The sequence below is a fragment of the Schistocerca piceifrons genome, chromosome 3 (genome assembly GCF_021461385.2).
Source record: "Schistocerca piceifrons isolate TAMUIC-IGC-003096 chromosome 3, iqSchPice1.1, whole genome shotgun sequence".
NCBI classification, from domain to species: Eukaryota; Metazoa; Arthropoda; class Insecta; order Orthoptera; family Acrididae; genus Schistocerca; species Schistocerca piceifrons.
In genome coordinates, this window is record NC_060140.1 from 808,834,190 (window position 1) to 808,855,013 (window position 20,824).

At 42.5% G+C, this 20,824-nt stretch overlaps 1 protein-coding gene across 1 annotated transcript in view; it reads left to right on the forward strand.

The window, feature by feature from the left end:
* The first annotated feature begins 3,560 nt into the window (after window positions 1-3,560).
* The window catches only part of LOC124789080 (piggyBac transposable element-derived protein 3-like), a 38,394-nt gene continuing 21,130 nt past the window's right edge, over window positions 3,561-20,824 (forward strand). The window contains exons 1-2 of the mRNA XM_047256370.1: window positions 3,561-3,749; window positions 4,071-5,645. Coding sequence (XP_047112326.1) covers window positions 3,620-3,749; window positions 4,071-5,645 — 1,705 coding nt within the window. The 5' untranslated portion in view covers window positions 3,561-3,619. The remainder of the gene's footprint in view (window positions 3,750-4,070; window positions 5,646-20,824) is intronic.

Genomic DNA, 20,824 nt, shown 5'->3' on the forward strand with positions numbered 1-20,824 from the left:
ACCGTCTGCTACTGCTATACCATAACCTCGAAACTGGAGGCAGTTTGCAAACAGAATTATTATGTTAAAGTAATTATGGTATAACGCAACAGAGCAGTGTTACCCTCCGAGAGGAATTTTGCTAGGTTGACCGTGCTGTACCTAACGGGACTGGCTTATCGAAAATGAGTCAGAATTACGTAAATATTTGAACAGTATGAACAAAATTTTGCCTATCTGTACTGTTCAACTGATAAAGAAAACGGTTGCCAGCCTAACTAGGCAAGAGAATGTTAACATTCTCGTTTAAGAAAATAGTTATTAGTAATTTTAACGAATAAACACAACCTATACTTGGTCACACGCGAGTGCAATGAACTCTGACATACATATGTTTACGGTAAGATTGCAACTAACAGTTAGAGCAGCAGAAACTATTTGCAAAATATAAGAGATACCGAAACACCCTATTACTTTCAGGCTTTAAAGAAATTATGGTTTTTTATAATTAGTGGTCTTTCCGTTACTAATTACCCAGCATTAATACAATAGACAAACTGTGGATCCTGTTATATTATTAATATGCACTTCCTATACACAAGAGAGACATACACTTAACAAACATGAGTATATAACGTTTCACAACTGCAGTTTTCCACTTTTACTACAGTGAAACACAATGTTGACAAAATTGCAAGAAACTGACTCACCTTTTTGAATTTACTACAGATATCAAGGTGATCATTTGCTAAGCAAAACTTTAGAAGCCTCAGTCTTAAGAACTTTTAGTTTTGCAGTTGGCAACAGCACTTTAATAAGCAGTTTTAATAGGAAAATTAGTTTCAGCAAACAACATTTACTTTAACTCACTCTCTAGCCACATTAACTTTAACTTTCTTTTTACTAAGTTCAAGAGGCATTAATTAGTATAACATTGGTCATAAATGTTCTTTCAGTAGGGACACTCGGTAATTACTTTAGTTCAAATGGAAAGGAACCTGAGAGGTGTTATGATAAAGAGAAAAATCAAGGTAGGTACATAAATTCAGATATAAATTACCTTATATTTGAGCACAATAACACATCCATTAAGCTGATCCTTCACTGTTATAGCATTCCGATGCAATGATTGCGCAATATGTTGGCAGCTGCATGTTGGTAGGTGGAATTGCAGGTAGAATTGCTGGACTCGGTCATTTCTTGGTGGCGACGACAGATACAAATTCCAGAATAGTTCCAGCTATTTATCCATCCATCCATCCGAGGCATTGGAAAGCGGCAGGAACAGCCTCTCTTGGAAACAGCACGATAGGCAACATTTACATGACAGTGCACAGTTTTGTAGCTCGTCCCCGACTGGTAGCTCGTCCCCGACTGACTATCAGTTCCACCTTTTCTACATAGGCCAACCACAATTTGCGCGCTACACAGTTCCGTTCCCAAGGGGAACCACTACACCGTTTACATACAAACTAACTAAGAACCCTAAGTGAGGATCAGCAATTTACATAACAGCAACCAAATGCATTAAATAAAACAAAACATTTACACATATTGACATCTCTACAAAAAATTATTCACACAAAATTACAATTATATACAGTAAGTTTTGTTCCCTCCAAATGGGACAAAGAGTTTAAATGAAAGATACACTACTTTGCATTGAACCAAACCATGACATCAAAGTTTGCATAAAGAAAGCAGTATACAATTTTGTGTTATCTGTTCAAACAAACATATTTACAGAAGCTCAACGATGTAATATTAAATAAAACAAAAGCAAAATAAATCAGTAGAGTATTAGAGCTATGGTGTTACAAGCTGACCCTTGGTGAGGTTGAAGTCAGTGTCAAGGAAATTGGCTTGGGATTTGGAATAGAACCATGTGAATTTTAATTGGGTGAATGTATTTAGGTTCCAAAAATTTTAACAGGCCAGCCTCACTTTGAGTCTATTTTGCAAAGATGTCATCAAAATACCTAAACCAAACCAGTGGCCGAAGGCTTGCGGATTCCAGGAAAGCCCCCTCTAAGCGACTCGTGAAAAGGTTGGCATAGGAAGGAGTGGAGCCTTCCTTGTTTCCATGGCCGTGCATGTAATCTGTTTGTATGCCTGCTCCTCAAAGCTAAAGTAGTTGTTCATAAGTATAAAGTTGATTGAGGTGAGTAGGAAGGACAACATAGGTTTGGAATCAGATGGGCACTGGTGGAGGTAATGTTCAGCAACAGAAAGACCATGAGCATGGGGGATGTTGGTACTGAGGGAGGTGGCGTCAGTGGTGACAAGCAAAGTGTGTGACGGGAGTGGGATGGACACAGATTTCACATCATCTTTGAAATGGTTGTCTTGAATGTAGAAGGGGAGTTTCTGTACTATAGGTTGCAGGCAGGCGTGTGTTCACTGGGTGCTGTGAAGCCAATAACTATGGGATGACCATGGTGATTGGGCTTGTGGAGCTTACGAAGATGGCAAAATGTGGGAGTGCATTGTTTTGGGAGGAAGGGGGTGACAAGAAGTTCCATGGATTGAGATGTTAGTCCTTGTGAGGGACCTGTGGTTTTAAGGTGGAACAGAAGGTAAGTTCGCATCATAGTGATGGGATCTTGATGCCAGATGCTGTAGATAGAAGTCTCTTCGCTGGTGTAGCTTGTGTGTTCCTGTCAGTCAAGTACCACAGTGGTAGATCTTTTGTTTGGCAGGAGGATAATAATGAAGTCATGTGGACTCTCCCTTACTGTTTCTCAAGTACCATTAATGGTAGATCCGTTGTCCACCAGCAGGTTAATGATGGCGTCATCTTTATTTACCCTCCTGACACCAGTTTCTCAGAACTCCACAGGTGCAAACTGGTGTTGCAACATGTCACTGGTTCTCACCACCCACCTGGCCTGAATTTACATTAATTTCAGTTTCAGAATTTATTTTCAGTAACTATTCCTTTCTTTGCTCCCTTTTAGTTTCCTATATATATTATTTTCAGACATGTCGGTTTTTCGCTGCCCCCTCCCACATCTATCACATACAGTGCACTAAGCTTTCTGCTCTTTTTAACTCTTGCATGATGTTTTGTCAGTAATCTCTGCTTTCTTGTTACTCTATCTTCCACCTCTAAGCTCTAAACTTCTATGTGTGTTTTGTCTTCCACCTGGTGAGTATATTGTTTTGTCCATCCAATTATAAATTTTCCAAGGACATATGTAGGGTGCAATCTTCTTAACCCTCTATTGCACTGTGTATATTTAAATATACATATTTTCAGAACTCTGTACTGGCTCATATAATGTAACTGTGCCACTGACGTGCACTGTATACTCAGATGTACATCTGTATTTTTCGTGTATCACGTCAGATGGCAGCATCTGCTTACGGCAGTTGAGTAAAAGTTTGCAGAACTGTTGGTATGTCTAAAAGGCTGTGGGTCTCCGGGCGTGCGATTGTTTGTATTTATTTATTCATGAGTGACGTGTCTTTTGAGCTTTTCTTTCGTCGTGTTTCTATTGGAAGAATCTACAAAAGCTATAAACGTATTGTTTCTTTCGAAATAATTGTTTCTTTGCTTTTTATTCAAACTTTTGTGTGTGTGTGTATCTGAATGAACAGTGTGCAGTAAAGGTAAAAGTGGACAATTCGTGAAGGAAACATGGATACCCGTTTATTTTACCGAAAAAGACAAGGGAGAAGCTACATTCCTCCAGAAAGCAGTGACGAGGACTGTTTGGACAGTGATGACAGTGATCTGGATAAAACCTACGTTCCTGAACGACTTACAGGTGAGTTAGAAATTGACTAGCAATTTTCATAAAAAAATCATGTAAAGAGTTACATCAGTATAAGAAGTTGATTGGATTTTCGCTACAGTGGCAACTTTTACTTGCTCTAATATACAACTCTTTACAGTTCTTTTCATGTGTGTTCTTTTTCTCGTGACAATATATCAATTGTTGTTGTCCCAAATGTGTTTCATGCTTTTTATCTAAAAAATTGTGACTGTGACTTAGACCAGCATTGTAGCCTAGTCAGCTTTATATAGTTTCCCAGCACCATCTCTTGTTCAGTTTCTGATGACAAGTAATTCACACTCTACTTTTCAGGCTCACAATCAGGTGACAGTAGCAGCAGCGAAGAAAACTGTGATGAGCCAGATGAAGTGGGAGTGCCTTGTGTTTCAAACACAGAGCAGATAGTTGAACCTGAAGTTGGTGATAATCTTCCTCAGGCACAATCTCCATCTCGTTGTAATGTGCCGAAATTGAACCTTCTTTGGAAGAGGAACACGGTAAAATCTGTATTTCCTTCTCCTGTTTGGACTGGAGAAATTCCACCATCTACAGAAGTATTTTCACCACTAACGTACTTCAAAAAGATTTTTGACTCAAGTATCATTGACTACATATGTCAACAAACGAATCTGTATTCGAAGCAGTGTGATGTGGCCAACACCTTCAGTGTTACCTCTACCGAAATTGAACAATTTATTGGTATTGCATTCTACATGTCACTGATTGCTATACCTGGGAACAGAAGATACTGGAACAAGAAATGTGGTGTGAAACAAGTGTCTGATGTAATGACACTACGCAGATGGGAACAAATAAAGAGATATTTACATTTTGCTGACAATACTCAGCAACATTCTGCACCTGACAGACTGTTCAAGGTTAGAATGGTAAGCGACATGCTGCGAAAAAATTTATCAAAAATACCAATTGAAGAACACCTTGCAGTGGACGAACAAATTGTGCCATTCAAAGGTCACAGTAGCTTGAAACAGTATAATCCCAAGAAACCAAAAAAGTGGGGCTACAAAATATATTGCATAGCAGGTGCCAGTGGTATTATTTATGATTTCGAAGTCTATTCTGGACCTGTCAATCAACCCAGTCATCTTCCTAATGTAAACGCCAGTGGAAATGTAGTGCTCAGATTGGCTGAAAGAATACCAAAGTACAAAAATCATAAACTGTTCTATGATAACTGGTTCTGCAGTCCAGAGCTTCAAGTTGAGCTGGTAAAATGTGGTATTCACAGTCTGGGAACAGTACAATCGAATAGAGTGAGAAACAATAAGATGCCTTCTGATGCTGAAATGAAAAAGCAGGGAAGAGGCACATCTGTTGAATCCACTGCATCTGTTTCTGGATATGACCTGATTCTTGTGAAATGGCAAGACAACAGGTGTGTCAGCCTTCTGGGCACCTTTTCAGGTACTCACCCAGAAAGCCAGGTTGCAAGATATGACAAAAAAACAAAGCAACGTATCCAAATAAAATGCCCAAAGATTGTGAAGGAGTACAACAAGTTTATGGGAGGTGTTGACACTATTGACTCCTTATTAGCTCTGTACAGAACGAAAATCAGGTCAAAGAAATATTACATGAGACTGTTCTTCCATTTATTGGACATGAGTTGTGTTGTTGCTTGGCTACTTTATAAGAGAGCCTGTCATGAAGATAGTATTGAAGAGAAAACCCAGATGGCTTTGTTTGATTTCAAGCTTGATATTGCTGAATCCTTATGCTGGTCAGGAAAACCATCCAAGAGACAGTCGCTGGATAGCTCACCAGGCAGTGGCACCAAAAAGAGAAGGCAGCCAAATACAGCAAATGCTGACATCAGGAAGGACAGAATCGATCACTGGCCTAACTACTGTGAAAAATCTGCCAGATGTAAATATAATAAATGTCAAAAAATAACAAAAATAATGTGTACCAAATGTAACACCAATTTGTGTTTTGTACCAGATAGAAATTGTTTCTACAATTTTCACAATGTATAAATTCTGGAAATATGTAACTGCATAGTAGTGACATTTTGCTAACTGATGTATACCCAACTTTTATAATGTTTTTTTATTTTTGTTTTTTGAATAAAATTTAATTTAAAGTCTTAATTTGTGGATGTACCATAAATTTTGAACTGTGTTCTCCAAAAATTTAGTACCTTATACGAACTAATATAAACGTACTCATTACATCCGTATTTGCGCAGTGTATATTTGAACATACAGAGTGATATTTTCCAAAATATATATACTAGAAAGTTTATCATCTATTTTTCATTCATGGGCACTATGAAGTATAAATCCAAAGTTGTTATTTGAAAATTCTTAGTTTTACTGTTCTTGTGCAATAGAGGGTTAAGGAGTAAGGAGGGCTTAGGGGTTATCTGGGATTTCGCATTGATTGGGTTGTGGGCAGCTTTAATCTTTATCTTGGGCCATAGTTGTGGATTTTGATGATGTGGGTAAGAGTGGGTGCCAACTGGATACTATGTCTGGTTAATAGTGTATGATAGATTTGTTGTTATCGTTGAAACAAATTACAATGAAATAAATTTCCAATGTAGCTGAGGAGAATATGTTAGAAATAGTTAAATATTAAGATTTTATGAAACATTGCATTAATTACCTATTTTCAGTTACAGATAACACAGTACCCACAAGCTCGAGGTCATGTTCCCATGTGACCTCTGACATTTTCAGTGAGAGGACAGCATCCAGTCCATCATCAAATCAGCACACTGCTTCAAAGGCTACAGCAGAGAAGAGTCCTGAAATAAGCTCTACATCCGTACAGGATCTTCTTTCAGCACAGAACGTTAGTGCAGTTGACATTGATCCAGCAGTAATTATGTATTCAAAACCATTCATGAAGGATGCGTCATGTCAGACAATTGTGACAGGAGACATCTTGTCTTTGAATTTCTTTCAAGGCGATGGTTGCTTGATGGATAGAGAATGGACATCATTTAGTGATGTATTTTCTGTTCTTATGAGAAATGGAAATTCCGATTTGTATATTTGACAGTTGTTTAATTAAAGATAAAAATATTTCTCAGTTTTCACTTTAATGCAACTATGAATGGAGTATTTTTGTGGTAGTTGAGACATGTTGTGACATGTTGAAGATTCCTATATTTTATTGGATATTTAATTTTAAAATTTGAATGATACCAAAAGTCATATTCCTGTTACGTGACTGCCTGTTCGCTAATACTGTCATTATGGCTGTGATTTCGTGAATACAAAGTTTTCTAACTATACTTTTTTTACTGTTTATTGTACTGAAATGATTAAAAGTGTATAATGCTTTTGTAAGAGGATTGGGCACAAAAGCATTTTCAGTACATCTGCATTTTCACAAAGTTGTTGTAATTTAGTAGTGTGGTGCAGCATACCATGACCTGTAAGAGAGGAGATTGTGTCTAATATTTTTCTACTTAAATGATTCACAATAAACTGTTAACAAGCATATTTCTCCTGCTTTCATTTTTATGCCTTTTTCTTGGAGAAACCAGTCAACATTTAAACTGACATCAGAAACACCCAATTTAAGAGAAGATGTATTTTAGGAAAGACAACATATTTTGGGAAACATGGTGTAACATTATAGCCTTTCGTTTTTTCTTTGTTTTATATGAAATCTTGTAAATAATGTTAGTTTAAATTAAGTAAAAAAAATCACTATCAGTAAAATTGAAGCTGTAACAGCAAAAACAATTCAGTAGTGGACTAATTATGCTAAGAAACGAACTATTAGATTTAACAGTTAATAGGCCTCTGGTGGGAAGTACCTTTACCTTCACCATCACCTGGAATCAAGCACTGGCTGCCATTAAGCTAAAACAGAAGAAATAAGAACTTCTGATTTATGACTTGATGCAGTGCGGTGCTGAGATTTAATTCAGCTGTTAACACAGGAATGTGTGGCAGCATAGTCATTGCCCACAACACTCACATGGAAGGCCACCCCCCTTGACCCCCACCCCATACTAAGATTCAAGGTGCGCTCTGTAACAGGCCTCCATATGGAGCTAGTGACAGCCATCTATAAAAAGTAGATCACTTCTAAATATCTCTCATATAAATAATTTCACTGTCAATAATTATACGTTTTCACTGGCAACTGTCTCTGGTTGGCTTTTGTAAAGAATTCTATACAAAGAAAGCCAAATATGAACTAAAAAGAATCCTAGCAAAACTTGACAGCATAAACTTTTGATTCATGTGGAGTGGAAACATAACCATTGTGGTGTCCACCAACAATGAGCGTGTATCTTTTTAGCCATCACTCACCACTCTGTGCCCACTGTCATCAACCTTTGACGGTTCATTTCCTGGAAGAATGCCCTTTTTTTAACCACATATGTACTAATGTTTGCCGTCAGAGCTGTTGGCCATTTTAGCAAAAAACGCATAGGCTGTTGACCACATTTTACTTTTTATTTATGATAGTGATATGGAGAAGGACACTTTCATTCGATAATCGCATTATCCATGACAACCATGTGCTCTTCTATGCCTCGTGCAGACAACGTATCCTTACCCCCTCCACGCAGACCCCTGGCAATGCACCACTTCATGGGTCTGCAGCACCTCTGCCATCGCCACACTGCTACTCACCTTTCCTGTGATGCGGCAACAGGTGCCTGTTGACGTTTTCCTTGACTGCTGCCCCAAAATGTGGTTTGCCTTGATTGATAACCTGTAGGACATCCATTGAACTCTGTCAATACACACTTTGTATGGTTGTTTAGCCACATAAATGACGAATCAGACCTCATTAGCAACCTGCTGCTGAATATGCTCTCAAAACATAAATATGCAACAGCTCGGTCCTGCAATATCGAGTGCCTGTTGTGCCCTCCTGCTTAATGTAAAACTGCAGGATCATACTCCATCTCAATTATTGTATCATCTCCACACCAAGGTAACGCCCAAATGGCTGTCTGATGTTGCACTCTGGACCCTATGGCTAGTTAAATTGCGGTCTGCTCTTCAATACATCTCCTGTCTCACAAATTTGATGTTTTACAGGAGAAACTGAGCAGGTGTAGAGTATTATTTGGCATCGCCAGCTCCTCCCTCCAGTAGCACTCATGTGAATTTAGAGGTTGGCAACACGCCTCCAGACCCAGTCCAGGTATTGCCTCGCCTGGCAGTTAGAGGTTGTGCTCATGGTATGCGCTTCCAGCAGGTACCTCACATGCCACCTGACAATTAACCTTCTGCACTACCTGTGCCACTGGCACCTACTCCCTGCTTTTCTCCTGTGGCTGAGCAAGAATGCAGGGCGTCCTGCAACTCGGTTAATGTGCAGTGGATGCCACATCCTCCATACCTATTATGTTGGTACCGCCCTACATTCGGTGAGATCTCACTATCTTGTCCTCCATTTGCATACCAAAACTCCAGCCACGACTTTTAAATGCTGTGGCTCTTGGTGACACTACAGGGCTCCGTTCCACTACTGTCATCTGACATGCTGGCTCTGCCCCAGAGCATGGTCTAAATTTCTGATCCCACTAGCACTCGCAACTTACTCATCAGCACTGGTAACCCCCTGCGGGTCTGGGGATTACAATAGGTCCCAGGTATTCCTGCCTGTTGTAAGAGGCAACTAAAAGTCTCACATGTTTTGTCCTTTATGTGATGGTCCTCAGTAGGGTTTGACCTCCATCCTCCTAAATTTTCCCGAAGAGTGAGCCAATTGGGGAAGGGCACCTTACATGGTGCATTGTGTCCATCATGCGCTGAGACCTCTCGCATCCTTCATCAACGTGGATCTGCACTTCTCCAGCTGTTGGGTGAGGTCACCCTCCTGGATGCATTTTCCTCCATCCACTGTGCAGTATAGCTTTCTGCGCTGACGTCGATAATGGACTACTTAGCTCGTTTGCACCTGATATCCAGCATGGTAGCCAGTCCCTTGTGGTGGGTCCGCCATGTATCCTGTTGGTTGTAGCCCCCCTACCACACAGGGATTGTTCTGCTGATGCCTGCACCATTAACTCCCCACGTATGCCAAGGAGTAGATGCCTGATTCCCTAGGGCATTGGGACTCCCGGTAATGGCCATCATGCCAGGTGGCCTTTGCTGTGGATGGGTGGTGCCTGGGGAGGACCCTTGGTCAGAGTGGATTGCATCGGGGCAGATGACATGCAATGAAGTGTAGTACATCTCTTGCTGGTGGTCAAACAGCAGCAGTCTCTTAAGCATATATGGGCTCAATTCAGTGCACAGAAGTAGACCCCAAATCGTTCCCCTCCCTGGACACACCATGGGAGGAATGCCAGGCTAAGGATGGCAGCGCATCTTATTTGCCTCGGTACCTTGTATGTTCGAGAGCTGATGGGGATTCTTTCATGATGATGAAGCTTCAGTTTTTTGTTGAGCATTTAGAGCACAAGTTTGGGGAGGTTGAGGGATTGTCCAAAATGTGATCTGGGTCGGTCTTCATCAAAACAGCATTCTCTGCACAGGCACTGGCATTACTCGCTTGTGACAAGCTGGGGGATGTTCTCCGTTTCCATCACACCCCATAAGAGATGAAATATGGTCCAGGTATCATATTTCACAGGGACCTTCTTTTGCAGTCTGACAATGAGCTGCGTGCCAATTCAGAGTGGTAGGTGTTCATTTCAACCAGCACGTCAATTGGGGTCTCAGGGATAATCGGGTTGCCACCGGTGTCTTCATCTTGGCCTTCGAGGATGACACATTAACTGAGAAGGTCAGGGTGGTGGTGATCTGCCACTGTGATGTAAAGCAATATATGCCTTCCCCCAATGTCGTGCTTTAAGTGCTGGAAGTTCGGCCATATGTCTTCCCGCTGTACTTCCAGCACCACCTGTTGGGATTGTGGACGTCCTTCACATCCCAATACTCCATGTGCCCTGCCTCCCATCTGTTTCAGCTGCGGAGAGTACCATTCGCTTTGCTCACCAGACTGCAGGATTCTCCAGAAAGGTAGGAAAATAATGGAATACAAGACCCTGGACCGGCTGACGTACACTGAGGCTACGAGGAAATTTGAATGCCTACATCCTGTATGTATGACATCGTCTTAAGCCGCAATTACAACAGTTCTACTCCCTAGGGGGCTCGCAGTCCTTTCATGACTATGTGTGTGGTGAGCATGGGGCCCCGAGCTATTGCAGCCTTCCTTCTTTCCCATTCTGCATTTCCTTTCCCTTCCCCTCCTTTCCTGCCCTTGCTCCTTCCCCTCCGCCCTCGCCTCTCATCTTTGTGTCCTTGCTTATGTTGACCCCGCTATTGTCCTGGTTGTGTTGACTTTGCAATTTGATTTTGTTGAATGATTACCTCATCATTTTGGAATCCTCTGGTCCCCCTCTGGGTTTGACCTCCATTACTAGATTTCTATCCTGTAGTGTGAGCCATTTAGGGAAGACCACCTTACCTAGTGTCTCCCACACGTGCCCTCCTAGTTCCTTCCATCTTTTCCTTCACGTTATTGTCTGATGCTAGGGTGCATAGCCAGCACAGTAGCCAGCCCGTGTGGTGGGTCCGCTGTGTACCCTTTTGGTTAAGCCCCTTGAAAACACAGGGTTCACGTTTCTGATACCTGAGCTGTCACCACCTCATGTAAGCCTTAGGAGTGGTTGCTTGTCATCCTGGAGCACCAGAACTACCAGCAATGGGTGCTGTGCCAGACAGCCTTTGCCGTGGCTGGGTGGCACCCATGGGGAGATCCTCTGATCGAAGTGGGTGGTATCAGGGCGGACACTATGCAAATGAAACGCATGCGGGTCCAGAACTCTGGCCGTTCTGCTACAGCCGTCTCTTTGAATGGAACTGATTCTTTTAGTGCTCCTTCTGGCCCTTTGGCCTTCCGTTCATGGCTACCCACTGGGAGGAGGGTCAGGCTCGTCAGCTAAGGGGCGAAACCTTTCCCCCGCTATCTGGTTTGCATCAGGACTGATGGGGATACTTTCACCAATACCAAACCTTTATTTTTTGTGGAACAAATAGAAGATAAGTTTGGCGAAGTGGACACTCTGAGCAAGATGCGGTCGGGTTCATTGTTGTTCAAAACTGCTTCAGCTACCCAGTCTGTGGCCCTTTGTGCCTGTGACCATCTTGGCACAATTCCTGTTGTGGGGCGGCTGGTAGTAAATTTACTGTTGTATAAAATGTTTTGTGATGTAGAAAAGATGCATTTCCCGGCCGATTAACCATATGTGCGGCAGCGGGTGGAATTATTGTTGTTAAATGTTCCTATTATTTATGCTGTCTTTTGCCGTTCTCAACACTGGCGCTCTAACTATAATACTGGCAACCAGAAAGTGATTAGCAAAACATGAAGCCTGTAATTAGAATTCCTAGTGCCCACTTCATCTGAGAAACACACTTATAGCTGCAGCTTATAGCTCTGAGAAATTAGGAAATTGTCTGGGATTCATAATCAAAAACGATTTTCTAAAAATTCTCTGTATTCTGAAAGTCACAGATGAAAAGAAAAAGAAAAATCCACACAATCTAACAGAGCCGTTCAGAGTCTATGCGCTGATGCAACTATAACTGTTCAAATTAAATGTTTAAGTGAATGCTCGCCACAATTTGATGATAATGTCTGTCCCGCAGCGGCACGTGAAATTTTGACATACGCAAACTGAAGATAGATAATTAAAGTCATCCCAGAATTAACACTTCACTCGAAAATGATTTCATGGTTACGCGTATCCCGAGTAACTTATTACGGCATCCGAGGCTGTTTATAGCAATGATACCGACGCGACGCGACTCCCAGCGCAGGTGGTTCACTAATCAGCGTCTGGAGAGAACTGGGGCCTTTTTCTCTTGCGCTGCGTTCTTATATATTAAGCCGCGGTGCGGACGGCTAAGGGAACGCCTGATCAAATCCGCTCTCCCGACTAGCCGCTGGGCTAGTAATGCACCACTTTAAATTATCGAATAAATCATTGCTTCCTTTGCTGATGGCCGATGAAGCTCTCAATTTAAATGTGCATTCAGCACACAGGTAAGTAATCATAATAAAAGTTTGACATGGCTAAGTTAAATATTTTGGGCGAGAGAATTAATTTAATTACACTGCACTCAGTAGACGAGCTCTGAGCGTGCCCTTTGGAGATACGCTATCGCTTCCTTTGCTGATGGCCGATGCTCTCAATTTAAATGTCCATTCAGCACACAGGTAAGTAATCATAATAAAAATTTGACATGGCTAAATGTCCATTCAGCACACAGGTAAGTAATCATAATAAAAGTTTGACATGGCTAAGTTAAATATTTTGGGCGAGAGAATTAATTTAATTACACTGCACTCAGTAGACGAGCTCTGAGCTTGCCCTTTGGAGATACGCTATCGCTATAGTTTTATAGTTACTCAAATGAAACTTCTCACATCTTTATGGTTATAGCGGATCTCCATTCTACTTAAATTTAAACATCCTAGCTTTATTTATTCGCCTACTTAATCTATCTTGCTTCCTTAATTTTTAAGACAAAAACCAGAAAATCATGAATTTCAACTAAAATCTTAATTTGTGAGATCCAGAAGACTGTTTGTATTAAATTATTATGAAAAAGGAATCTAAACATAAATTTTTAAGTCTCTAGCTCTTTTCTGTTGCGCCAATGATTTTTACAGAAAAAGTCCAAATTTCGAAAATGGTTAAAGTTATCGAACTGATATTCAACACACATTAATTTAGTATTATTCCTGACATGCTAGAAACATTTCACATTATTTACTTGATTTTTAAAGTATTGCGGAACATTTATGACGTCAGAGCTAGTTACAGCGGACTAGGCTGGCACACATTGGAAAGACTGATGTGAAATTACTACGGCGTGAGTAGGCTGCTTCCCTACACTGTGTCCATTACCCTCCACCAGTCTTTGAATATGGTTCAAGGTGTAATTTTTCACAGGTACCTCTTCCTTCAAACTGACGAGGAACTTAAGGTCAGTCTAGGATGGCCAGGTGTTAACGTCGTTCGGCCAGAAGGGCCCGAAGGACAATCGCATTGATACTGGTGCCTTTATTCTGGCCTTTGAAGGGGATACCCTCCCTTAGAAGGTCAAGATTATGGTTTATCGATGAAACGTGAAGCCGTACATCCCACCACCTATGAGATGTTTTAAGTGCTTGCGCTTTGGACACGTCTTCCCACTGTTCGCAGACCCCTCTCTCTGGTGACTGTGGACGTCCACTCCATGAGGGGAGTTCCTATGTCCCCCCTCCTGTGTGTGTTAATTGTCATGGCAATCATTCTCCATGCTCACTGGATTGCCTGGCTTGTAAGAAGGAAAATAAGATACAGGAGTGTAAGACCCTTGATCGTCTGATCTACACTAAGGCTCGTAAGAAGTATGCACCTCTTCATCCTGTGTCAATGACATCTAGCTATGCTTTAGTTAAGTCTTCCTCCCCCTTCCTTACCCCAGTCCCGAACACTTCTCCTCCCCCCTTCCCCTGCAGTTCCCACACCCTCCCCTCCAGGCGCCGCTCCCCCTCCCCCCTCCTCCCCAGCTGGAGAAGTGTCCCACTTCTTTGGAGTCTGCTGATCGAGGGCGCCCCTCTCGGGACCCCCCCTCCCCCCTTCCCTACACCTTCCAGGCCATAGGTCTGCTGCCACATGACAGTCACAAGAACTACGGTCTGTGGGCCACAAGGTCACCCGCTCTCTTTCTGATCAAGATCTTCCTGCAGCTGACTCCCTTTTGCAGTGCAGCCCTCCTTAACCCCAAACAGAAAAGAAGAAGAATCATCATAAGTCTCAGGACAAGGAGCCTCTGGTGTCGCCCGTCCCCACCTTCGCAACCTGACTCTGACTTGCTGTTCATGGATTTTGCCTCCTCCTTGTCGTTGGTGGTGGATGGTGACCCGGTGGCATGACTGGCTTTAGCCTGTTCACCCCCCCCCCCCCCCCCCCCCCATTTGAATCATCGTTCTGTGGTTATCCAATGGAATTGTAATGGATATTTGGATATTACCATCACCTTCCATAGATGAAATCCTTTATTTTTTTTACTCTGCAGCTTGTGTGGTTCTACAGGAACCTCATTTTACTGATGATTACTCACCGATTCTCTGTGGGTTCCGTGCTTTCTGCCGAATTCGGGTTAGACCCCTACGGGCCTCTGGTGGTGGTTGTACGTTGGTCCATACGGACATTGCTAGCACGTGGATTCCTCTTCAAACTACATTGGAAGCGGTTGCTGTTAGGGTCCACCTGGACTCTGGGGTCACAGTTGGCAATCTTTATCTCCCTCCTGACAGGACTCTTACACCTGCTGCCTTAACTGCCATTCTTCAGCAACTTCCTCCTCCCTTCTTCCTTCTCAGGGATTTTAATGCTTATCATCCTTTGTGGGGCAGTGCATTTCCGTCTAGTCGGGGTCTTCTCATAGACCAGTTTCTTGCAGACCACGACTTGTGCCTTCTTAATGATGACTCCACTACCCATTTCAGTGCTGGTCATGTTGCCTTTTCTGCCATTGATCTTTCTCTTTCTTCTCCCTCCTGCCTCCCTTCATTACACTAATTGCCACACGACGAAATTTGCGATAATGACCATTTCCCGTTGATTCCCTCGGGCAGGTTTACCGATTGGGCTTCGCTGTGATTTACAGCTTCCTTCATTGTCCTGTCTCCCATGTTCCCTCCCCGACACCCCCCCCCCCCCCCCCCTCACGGTTAGTTCCTTGGCCCTGGATTCGGATGGATCCCCGTCAAGGTCCAAAAGATTCTGTTCCCTCAATGGTGTTCCATTGTTTTTTCCGCCACATTTTGTTACATACAGACTCCATGAGTGGCCATCACGCTATTGATAAGTATTTTTCCCACCATCCCTTGGTCTCGGCCATCTATGACAGTCTTGCTGATCTTCACCACGCTGCTTGTTCCGTTGATTTCCTTTGGGTCCCTGGCCATGTGAGTATCCCAGGTAGTGAGCTCGCTGATCGTTTGGCTGGGGGAGCAGTCACTTACCCCTCCCCTTGCCCCGCCCCCTCCTCTGTAACCCCTCCTGCAGCGGATTTACGGCTTCATATCAATCCCACTTTGCACAATCATGGGCCAACTCTTGGGAGGCTACCTATCTGTCTAATAAACTTTGTGTGATTAAGGTGACACCTGTCCCATGGTGTTCTTCCTTCCACCTCTCCCAGAAGGATTCGACCACCCTGTGTCATCTCTGCATCAGCCATACCAGGCTGACCCACGGTTTTCTTTTGTGTAATGAGCCACCCCCACTATGTGGTTGTGGAGCCTTCCAATCAGTAGCCCATATTTTGGTGGAATGCCCCCTTCTTTTGGCTCTGCGTACTAAGTACAGACTTACCTGCACTTTACCTTTAATAGTGGATGACAATCCTGGACGGTTGAACTGGTTCTCGGTTTCCTCCGTGAAAGTGGTTTTTATTATCAGTTCTAAGGTTTTTAATCTCCCTCTGGAGTAGGGGCGGGGCAGTGAGGGTTGGGGTGTCTCTCACTGTAAGCTGTGTTTAGAGATTCCCAACTTCCGTCGCTGGCCAAGATCCTCTTTTTCCCTCCCTTTTACTCTGTTTTTATCGCTTTTCAGATTTGGTTAATCTCCTTTTACAATACGTACTTTTACATTCTAGCGGTTGAACACTCTTGAATAGCAGGTGGTCTTGCCTGTACTGCATCAGAGGTGGGATATTTCCTGCCTCTAGCATAGCCTGGGGGGTTGCCCACTTGCTGACTTCCCTCCTTTTGCTTTCGCCATTGACAACATGACTGCACTTTTACTTTTTTTACCTTCTATCGTTATGACTCTTCTGAGATGTAAATCCATCCGAATGGACCACCTTTGACGCAAGGGACTGATGACCTTGCTGTTAGGTCCCTTAAACCCCAATCAACCAACCAACAACAGTTCTAGCCATATCAAATCCACAAACTCCAGGCACCTCTCAGAGCCAGGAGACTACACCTGTGCCCCCTTGATGGTGGGGGGCACTTCCCTCCCTGTTGCTCCTGCATCACCTACTTCAGGAGCACTACCCCCCCCCCCCCCCCAACCATCGGGGACACCTGTCCGCACTTCTCAGCTGGAGAAGTGTCAGTCTTCTTCAGCTCCTCTCGCTAGGAAGGAGTTCCTTGTGTAACTCCCTTCCCAGGTTTCTACTAGTGGGAAAAATGACACCCCGCCAATGGCTGAAGTGCCCAAAAGCAGCTGGTCATAGGGCTTCATGATCATCCTCAGTCCCGGAGACTGAATCAGTGAAGCCCTCAGCCAGACAAACCCAAGGAGCAGCAAGAGAAATCAAAAAAGAAGACCCCCAAGACCAAGGGAATTGCGGTGGCACCCACACCACTGCTACCTACAAGCTCAGCATCTGAGGATGAGGTGAAGATTCTGGCATTCGCAGAGGACCTAGATCTCGCTGGACCCTCTCGGACACAATGGGTATAGACTGCTCAGGAAATAAGTTGGTGGTAGCAGGTGAGGCTGAGGCATAAACTGCCTCACTGAATGTTCCATGCCTTCCCAGCCTCTTGATCATGTCATCCTCCAGTGGAATTGGGCGGTTTTTTCTACCACCTGGATGAACTACGGCAACTGTCAAGCTTTACTGTTGGTTTCTGCATTGCCCTCCAGGAAAACTGGCTCCCAGCAATGTGGAGCCCTACGCTTCGCCGCTACAGGGGATATTACAGATTAGATTAGATTAGATTAGATTAATACTAGTTCCATGGATTATGAATACGATATTTCGTAATGATGTGGAACGAGTCGAATTTTCCAATACATGACATAATTAGGTTAATTTAACAACATACTTAAGTTAATATAACAACTTTATTTTTTGTGTTTTTTGTTTTTCTTTTTTATTTTTTTAATTTTTTTTCTTAATTTATATCTAAAAATTATTCTATGGAGTAGAAGGAGTTGTCATTCAGAAATTCTTTTAATTTCTTCTTAAATACTTGTTGGTTATCTGTCAGACTTTTGATACTATTTGGTAAGTGACCAAAGACTTTAGTGCCAGTATAATTCACCCCTTTCTGTGCCAAAGTTAGATTTAATCTTGAATAGTGAAGATCGTCCTTTCTCCTAGTATTGTAGTTATGCACACTGCTATTACTTTTGAATTGGGTTTGGTTGTTAATAACAAATTTCATAGGAGAGTATATATACTGAGAAGCTACTGTGAATATCCCTAGATCCTTAAATAAATGTCCGCAGGATGATCTTGGGTGGACTCCAGCTATTATTCTGATTACACGCTTTTGTGCAATAAATACTTTATTCCTCAGTGATGAATTACCCCAAAATATGATGCCATATGAAAGCAATGAGTGAAAATAGGCGTAGTAAGCTAATTTACTAAGATGTTTATCACCAAAATTTGCAATGACCCTTATTGCATAAGTAGCTGAACTCAAACGTTTCAGCAGATCATCAATGTGTTTCTTCCAATTTAATCTCTCATCAATGGACATACCTAAAAATTTGGAATATTCTACCTTAGCTATTTGCTTCTGATTAAGGTCTATATTTATTAATGGTGTCATACCATTCACTGTACGGAACTGTATGTACTGTGTCTTATCAAAATTCAGTGAGAGTCCGTTTACAAGGAACCACTTAGTAATTTTCTGAAAGACAGTATTGACAATTTCATCAGTTAATTCTTGTTTCTCAGGTGTGATTACTATACTTGTATCATCAGCGAAGAGAACTAACTTTGCCTCTTCATGAATATAGAATGGCAAGTCATTAATATATAATAAGAACAACAAAGGACCCAAGATTGACCCTTGTGGAACCCCATTCTTGATAGTTCCCCAGTTTGAGGAATGTGCTGATCTTTGCATGTTACGAGAACTACTTATTTCAACTTTCTGCACTCTTCCAGTTAGGTACGAATTAAACCATTTGTGCACTGTCCCACTCATGCCACAATACTTGAGCTTGTCTAGCAGAATTTCATGATTTACACAATCAAAAGCCTTTGAGAGATCACAAAAAATCCCAATGGGTGGTGTTCGGTTATTCAGATCATTCAAAATTTGACTGGTGAAAGCATATATGGCATTTTCTGTTGAAAAACCTTTCTGGAAACCAAACTGACATTTTGTTAGTACTTCATTTTTACAGATATGTGAAGCTACTCTTGAATACATTACTTTCTCAAAAATTTTGGATAAAGCTGTTAGAAGGGAGATTGGACGGTAATTGTTGACATCAGATCTATCCCCCTTTTTATGCAAAGGTATAACAATAGCATATTTCAGTCTATCAGGGAAAATGCCCTGTTCCAGAGAGCTATTACACACGTGGCTGAGAATCTTACTTATCTGTTGAGAACAAGCTTTTAGTATTTTGCTGGAAATGCCATCAATTCCATGTGAGTTTTTGCTTTTAAGCAAGTTTATTATTTTCCTAATTTCAGAGGGAGAAGTGGGTGAGATTTCAATTGTATCAAATTGCATAGGTATGGCCTCTTCCATTAACAGCCTAGCATCTTCTAATGAACACCTGGATCCTACTATATCCACAACATTTAGAAAATGATTATTAAAAATATTTTCAACTTCTGACTTTTTGTTCGTAAAGTTTTCATTCAATTTGATGGTAATACTGTCTTCCTCTGCTCTTGGTTGACCTGTTTCTCTTTTAATAATATTCCAAATTGTTTTAATTTTATTATCAGAGTTGCTGATTTCAGACATGATACACATACTCCTGGATTTTTTAATAACTTTTCTTAATATAACACAGTAGTTTTTATAATTTTTGATAGTTTCTGGGTCACTACTCTTTCTTGCGAATATAATAGTGTCAGGTGCAGTTTGTGTCTAAGTACTGAACTCGGTATGTAGTGAATCTGTGCCCCTTCAAACTCCTCTTGAAGCTTTGGCTGTCAGGAGATGGACAACACAGGAAATAACTGGCTGCAACATGTATCTCCCACCAGATGGTGCAGTACACGTGAACGTATTCGCTGCACTGATTGATCAACTCCCTAAACCTTTCCTACTCTTGGGAGATTTTAACGCGCATAACCCCATGTGGGGTGGCACTGTGCTGACTGGTTGAGGTAGAGATGTCGAAAATTTACTGTCACAACTCGACCTCTGCCTCTTAAATACAGGTGCCCCCACACATTTGTGTGTGGCACATGGCACATATTCGGCCATTGATCTCTTGGTCTGCAGTCCTGGCCTCCTCCCATCTGTCCAGTGGAGAGCTCATGAAGACCTATGTGGTAGTGACCACTTCCCCATCTTACTGTCACTCTCCCGGCGTCATGCCCACAGACGCCTACCAAGATGGGCTATAAACAAGGCAGACTGGGTAGCCTTCACCTCTACTGTCACCGTTTAATCTCCCCCACATGGTGCCATGGATGTTGTGGTTGAGCAGGTCACTACAACTATCGTTTCTGCGGCAGAAAATGTGATCCCTCGTTCTTTAGGGTGCCCCCAGCGAAAGACAATCCCTTGGTGGTTACCGGAAATCGCTGAGGCAATTAAAGAGCATCGGCATGCTCTACAGCAACATAAGCAGCACCCTTCCCTGGATCACCTAATCACCTAGTGGCTCCATACCCGCATTCACCAGCTTATAAAACGATGGAAATAGGAGTGTTGGGAGAGGTACGTGTCGACCATTGGGGTGCCATACATCACCTTCCCAAGTGTGGACAAAGGTTTTTGGGTGCCAGACCCCAACAGGTGTCCCTGGTGTTAATATCAATGGCGTGTTATCTACTGATGCAAACGCATTGCCGAGCACTTCGTTGAGTGCTATACTCGAGCCTCTGCATCGGACAACTAGCCTCCAGCCTTTCGCACCCTCAAATGGCGGATGGAAAATCCTCTCGTTCACTACATGCAACAGTGAATCCTATAACGCCCCATTTACAGAGTGGGAGCTTCTCAGTGCACTTGCACATTGCCCCGACACAGGTCCTGGGCCGGATCAGATACACAATCAGATGATTAAACATCTCTCCTCTGACTACAAACGATATCTCCTTGTCATCTTCAACCCGATCTGTTGCAATGGTGTCTTTCCATCACAATGGCAGGAGAGCACAATCATT